At 37.6% G+C, this 6,745-nt stretch overlaps 1 protein-coding gene across 4 annotated transcripts in view; it reads left to right on the plus strand.

The window, feature by feature from the left end:
* The window catches only part of ANKS1B (ankyrin repeat and sterile alpha motif domain containing 1B), a 412,748-nt gene extending 407,618 nt beyond the window's left edge, over window positions 1-5,130 (plus strand). For 2 of the 4 annotated variants that reach the window (XM_058804621.1, XM_058804623.1), the window contains 2 exons: window positions 2,051-2,218; window positions 3,336-5,130. In XM_058804621.1, coding sequence (XP_058660604.1) covers window positions 2,051-2,218; window positions 3,336-3,446 — 279 coding nt within the window. In that variant the 3' untranslated portion in view covers window positions 3,447-5,130. The remainder of the gene's footprint in view (window positions 1-2,050; window positions 2,219-3,335) is intronic. The other 2 variants (XM_058804622.1, XM_058804625.1) reach the window with 2 other exon arrangements.
* Window positions 5,131-6,745: the final 1,615 nt, after the last annotated feature.

A 6,745-nucleotide genomic window follows, 5' to 3' on the forward strand; every position in this document is an offset into this window, starting at 1 on the left:
GTGATCTTTCTGTGTGCCAAGCTGGGTGGTGTATTTTCTCAGTCCTGCTAGTACTGCAAGCCTGCATGTTCTCCAACAAGCCATTCCTACACCTTGTCCTGCTGATGAATTCCTCAGTAATATTAATAATATCCACTGCAGACAATCCCATCATGGTATAGTAGACTCTCTGATTCTAAAGACATCTCTCTTTAGAATACCCCACTTAAATTACACTCCATTTGAAATTATATTACTCTCTACATTTTTAACAACTATACTCTGTTGCTCTTAATTCCTTGGCCAGCATTCCACTAAAAGGCAGAGCACTTTATAACAGGCTCTTTAGTTTTTCTTTTATTATTCCACTGGCAAAGTGCAGCCTTGGTGTTTTTCAATTCTGGACAGTTTCCCTTGAAGTTAAAAGGGAAATAATTTGGAGACTACAGCAATTAAATCAGGCATTTTTATTTGGGAAGCTATAAAATTTTGGCTGGCTTGCTGTTGTGACTGTAGTTGTAACAGCAGAGAGCAAGTCCCAGAGCAGGAGTAGAATTGTTTTCTGTCTGACCTGACACAGAGCAGAACTGGCACCTTTATAAGAAGCTCTTATAATGAGCAAAATATGCTGAATTTAGCCTGTATTATGTCAGTATACAAGAGTGATAAAAAATGGAATGGAAATTCTTCAGGGAAATTAAAGTGTAAGGCATGAAATACAATACTTGTCCATTTAACTTTGTTTTAATGATTGAAGGGGCTGAAAATAGTGTAATTCCAAGTGAATTGCATTGCTTTGTCACTAATGCAAACTTAACAGTTAGACTTGACTAGTAAAGACATAACTCATTTTGAAAAAGCATCAGGGAATTTTAAGGGATCACCTAGGTTAAAAAAATGCAGAATTGCTTCCTACTATAGACTGTGGAGATTGAGGAAGGGGAGAGTAACATGTGAATCATATCAAAGATTTATTAATTATTCCAAGGAGACTGTAGGACATCAACCCTTGCTCTGCAGGGGTTCTAAAGATTATTGCAGAGTTGGTAGCCCAGAAATAGGCTCTAGTAGGAGCCTAAAAATAGGCTCCAGTAGGAGCCTGAAAATAAATATACAAAAACAAACCTGAAGAAAAATTACCATAGGACTTCAGTTGCCATTTAGAGTAAGGTCAGGTTTGAAACTCCCAGTTGCTTTTTCATTGATGTATAACTGTACTGAAAATATATTTATATCAACCCTTCTGATACCTCATTCATGCTTTATAAATATTTCAACAAGTTTTCTTCCCCATATTTGAAGAAGATTTAAAATATTCCACTTATAACACTGAACAGGTTTTAGGCATAACAGCCTGACTTTTTTGGTTATGCCCAGTAACCTCCGTTCCCCTTGCTAACAGGAGTGTTGTACACAACTGAGCTCAGTTTTACTTCCAGAAAAGAAGCCCATGAGAAGGTTTCCTTGGGACTTGCAGCAGACACTTGAAGCAGTGCACTGACTGCACACACAGCTGCCTGCACTGCATCTCTCACTCGGAGTACGCACTTCCAGCCCTGGCTCTTTGTCCCTTTGAAAGCATCACAGCCAGGCTGCAGCTCTTCTGTGCTGCTTGGTGGGCACGGAGCATCCCAAGGCATGTGCCCAGGGAAGCAGCCAGTCAGGCTGCTGGCTCTGGAGGAGGAAGGGTCAGCACAGGAGTTCTGAAATAGAGTGAGGCCGAATGTCACATTGCAGCAGTGCAGGAGGGGCTGGATCCCGAGAACAGCAGACATGGGATGAGTTGGGAGGGTGGGAAGGTTAATGTACTTGTTCTAAAAAGAGATGACAACACACTCACCCACTCATGTTTTCATGTTTAGTAAGATGTTTTCAAGGGGTTTAGAAGTAATTACTTTCAGATCGTTTTTAATCAATGAGAAATCAAATGAGAGATGTAAACATCACAGAGACTGAAGAGCCTATTACCAACCTGATTTTAATTATTTGCATTGCAAATCACTACCCTACTTTTTGTATCTGACAATAATTCAACCTCACCTCATTTTTAACTGTTTCTGTTTTGTTCCAGAATTTAGCTTATGAAATCATTCTTACACTAGGACAAGCATTTGAGGTGGCCTATCAGCTTGCACTACAGGCACGAAAAGGGGGTCATTCTTCAACCCTCCCTGAAAGCTTTGAAAACAAACCCTCTAAACCTATTCCCAAACCACGCGTTAGTATTCGGAAGTCAGTGGTAAGTAGAAGGTGGTAATGCATGCAAAAAAATCCAAAATTCAGCTATACAGTTAAGAGTTTATATATTAGAAGCTGTACAAATATTGAGTCAGAAATGCTCCATCATGCCACCTCTGCTCATCAGCTGGCAGGGTTGTGTCACCACAACACTGGCAGCCATTTCAAACAACTGCTTATTTCAGATTTCTCCAGATTAAGATGTTGCTTGGTTAGTCTCGTGTCTTATAGTAATTATTGAACTTTAATTAATTCAGTTTAATCAATGCATACCTCTCAAACTCTGCAGTTTCATGGACTGTCCTAATCTATCACCTAACTTGCTTCGTATACATTCATGGCATATGTATCCTAATCAAATTACAAATACAAATCAATTAACAATTATCCTGTAAGACCAAGCAACTTCTTTTCTTCTCTTACCCTTTTCTTTTTTCTTTTGTTTTTGGGTTTTTTTTGGTCTGGGATTCAATATACCTTTTCAGTATTAATCACAGACTCCTAAGAAACAAAGCTAATTGAAGCATACATATTGATTGCCATAAAAGTGCCCTCCTGAAGTGCAGAGATGACAGAAATATTCTTTCCAGTAGACCTTTTTAAAAAATTATGAAAACTATTATAAATTAAGTGAGAACACAGGCACAGGGTGATTTGGGAGGGAAAGGAGAAAAATGACCGCACACTGTATCATATTCACTGACTATAACGTGAGAATTGTACTCTATGACACTTAATTATTGGGTGAGGGGAAGGGAGGGGGGGAAATGTATGACTGTACACTTTGTCATCCATTGCCACAGAATCTTCCTCCATAAAACTTTAAGTAGAAACATTTCCTGATGCCATCGTCTGTCTCATTAGCGAACAGACTTCTCAGGATGAAGTGTGGCTTTAATGAACTATGATGCCCTATAGCTTGGGGGTAAACACAGCTCTGATCTCAACAGGAAGAAGAAGGCAGCCATGAGTACATGGGAGTGTAGACACCACCATACTTGCTGCTGTACGACTTTGTCAATTCGGGATTTGCCCTGTTAGTTTAAAGAAAAACCCTCTGCTCAAGCTGCCGTGCACGGAGATGGTAACCCGTCTGTATGTTTGCATTTGTCTTAAAGCAGATAGATCCATCCGAACAAAAGACTCTTGCGAATCTACCCTGGATTGTTGAACCTGGACAAGAGGCCAAAAGAGGCATTAATACCAAGTATGAAACTACAATTTTCTGATACAAAACTGTCCCCCTGTTCCTTGTTGTGCCTTGCACGCCAAGCAGTCACAGCACAGCCTTTCCTTTATGGCAACGTTTCAATCCAGCAGAGAGGAAGACTGCACTGTATGAGTGGCCTTGTAACTAACAAAAAAGGCTGACAGTCATTTCTGGTGATGTTCTTCTTCCTGCAGCACTGACTGAAGAATGATTCTATATGAAGACTTTTAAAATTAAAGTCCACAAGAGGAGTGAGAAACCTTATTTTTTCGTGCAGTTCTCCCTTGTGACTCTGCCACAGTGCTTTCTTTGATTTCTTATTTTAGAATTCTACTTTTTAAAGAAAAAAAGATCAAAATGTCTCTAAACTAATACTAATGCTGCCTACGAGTAGAGTATTTGATTGGGTTTTTTATTTAAATCTTGGCAGTTTTTAATTGAAATAGAACCAGAATTAATAAATAGATTATTTGTGAAACCACTGAATTCATTAATAATTACTGTGTTGAATAAAGAATTCATTAAAGTGACAAGAAATTAGGCACCCTGATTTCTGTGTGCACTGATTTTATATGTAATCATTGATGTCCTTTGATCCTCTACAGAAATAAGAACCTCTTGGATTGTAGCAAAGGATCAGAGTTTTATGAATGGTTAGAAAAAGGTATTAATAATGCACAGAAAACATTTATTAGATATTTTTATGGAAGAGAAGTACTATAGGAAAACATATGAATATTTATGGAAGGAAGCCAGATTAATTATGAGAAATATTGTTTATTTTAAAGTTAAGTAAATTACTGCTATTGCAGCATTATGAAAATTATAAAAGTTGTAGCATCAGTGCACTGGATGTTCTGTGTGATCAGTCTGGAATGAAAGTGGAATGATCATTCTACTACACCTACATATAGTTTATGCAGTTCAACATTGCTATAGCCATGAATTCTGATAGTATTTTTAAAAAAATAATCTCAGTGGTTCTAAAAAAAGTCAAAACCATGGATTTTGCTATCAAGATTTCTGTCACAGAAAGCTTGTTTGGAAGATCGTTGTTAAAATTCTACTGCAAAACATTTTCTAAATAAAAACAGCAAGAAAAAGAAAAAAATTCCAAAGTAATAAAAATGTTTTCATGAAACAAAATAATTAAGCATTTGCTTAATATTTGGTTAAATGAGATTTACTTACTTTTTCTTTAAAGTGTTTTAATTTTTTTAATGTCTGTGGAGTATTTGTATAATACCATGATGTATATTTATGTAGAACTGAAATTATAACAGTAAAAATATCATTATAGGAGAAAAATGACATTTTAACGTATATTGTTCTTTCCAGTCAAATTGTGAATCATTTTGAAGTTCATTATAGAGGTATTGATAAATTGTGTGGTTGTCTTAATGTTTTTTTTAATTATTATTTCATATCCAGCTGAGGTTTTTCAGCTAGAATCATCAGTTGGTATATTCCAAAAAATGGATAATTGAACTTGGTTTAAAACTGATAACTGTATATGGTTTAGTTAAACCTAATCATAGCGCTGAGTGATGACATCCTTTTAATACAGTATTCAATTTACTTGAACAAAATAGTTCCCTGTACATATTTTTGCTTATTCACTGTTGATATGTACTTAGTCAACTGACAGTAAAAAAAAAAAAAAAATAACACTAAAAATATGGTACCAAAAGGAAAATTGTATAGGAGAACAGTAAATAGTAGCCTCACTGCAACAAATACTTATGTAAATATGCTTGGGCTTCCAGTTATAAATTTTGTAATTTTGTCATTTATTTATATCCTATAAAAGCACACAAAATAAAAGGAAGTTGTACAGTCCCAGCTTTGTGTATCATTTTATCATTGCTAAGGGAAATCAGGGGCCTGATGCAAAGGATACTAAAGTCAGTGAAAGATCCCCACCCTATTTCACCCCACTGATTTCACTGGGCTTTGGATCTTGTACCAAGGAAACCTAGGAATTGCTGTGGAGAGAATTTTGGTTTGCAATACAGATTTTGTTTACAGATGGTAAAAACATCACACTTTGAAGTCCTCAATTAACTGGTTCTGCCCTGCTCCACTCAACTGCTGACTTCCCATATTTAATCACACCCTGTAAAGAATTGTGCAGGAGTTATGTTAAAACACATTCACTTCAGGCACATAAAGTACAAATGGGCCAGGTTTTCAGGGTGTAAAACTGGGGCACCTCTTATGCAGCTGAGTGACCCCTAAAATTAAAGGATGAGACAGGAGCTGCAGCAAAACTCTGAGCAGATGTAAAGGAAAGGTGTGAAACAACAGGAAGAACTGCCACCTTGCAGGAAGAATTTGATCTAAGTTCATCAAAGAGATGTCAAGCAGGTAAGGTGGCACAGGAAGCAGCTGAACTCATTTGGGAGAGATAATTGGGGCAAGAGAGACTGACGATAACTAGCAGGACTGATGAAAGATGAGACAGATGAAAGACTGGTAGGGCAGAGAATTGAGTGTGAAGGTTTTGAGGCACAGGCAGTGAACAACTGAAGCCCCCACAGCAGGCAGATTTAACCTGGAAGGAAAGATAAGAATTAAGACATATCAGGGACTTCTGTATTTGCAGAAACCTGAGATTTTTAGAAGGAAACATATCTGTCTACTCACCAATTCTAGTGTAAGCCAGTTGGAGAGAAGTCCATGGGGTCTCCTCTAGCATGGGACAGTGGTTCAGCAGTCCTTTCTTCAGATCCAAAAGGACTTCACTAATTCAAAGGAGTTACCACTTGATCTTTTGTCTTTTTTGGTTAAGATGACTTCTCATTTCAGTTCCTGGTATGCTTGAAGTGCATAGGCATTAAGGGGATAATGTCTTAAGAGTGAAGGCGGGGAAAAACCAGAGACCTCTAAAAGGTCAGAAAGTCAGGAAAATTGCTGTTCTTGATCTCTAGGGTAAAAGGGAAGCAGAGCAGGTCAGGGAGGGCATATGAAAAAGCTGGAGCATTGGGATGCTGGAAAACCAATAGTTAATTCCAATGGCTGACTTAGAGTGGGAAGGTGGAGAACAAGCAGAAGAAGAGAGCTGATACAGAAGTAGGTTGCATTTGACATGAGAAGGTAAGCAAATTGAAATCCAAATGAGATGTGAGTGACAAAGGGTCTTGAGAATTGTGTGAGTAGTGAGGTCTCTAATACGCTGTGAATGGGTGTTTTGTGTTGCTCAAAGAACCACTGGCAAAGGTATTGGCTAAAGCAGGTTTAATAAAATCATGAAAGCACAGTGAAGTTTATTTGTGACCTACATAGTCGAAGCATACAGAGAAAAATTGGACTAAAACC

The sequence above is a fragment of the Ammospiza caudacuta genome, chromosome 5 (assembly GCF_027887145.1).
Source record: "Ammospiza caudacuta isolate bAmmCau1 chromosome 5, bAmmCau1.pri, whole genome shotgun sequence".
Classification (NCBI taxonomy): domain Eukaryota; kingdom Metazoa; phylum Chordata; class Aves; order Passeriformes; family Passerellidae; genus Ammospiza; species Ammospiza caudacuta.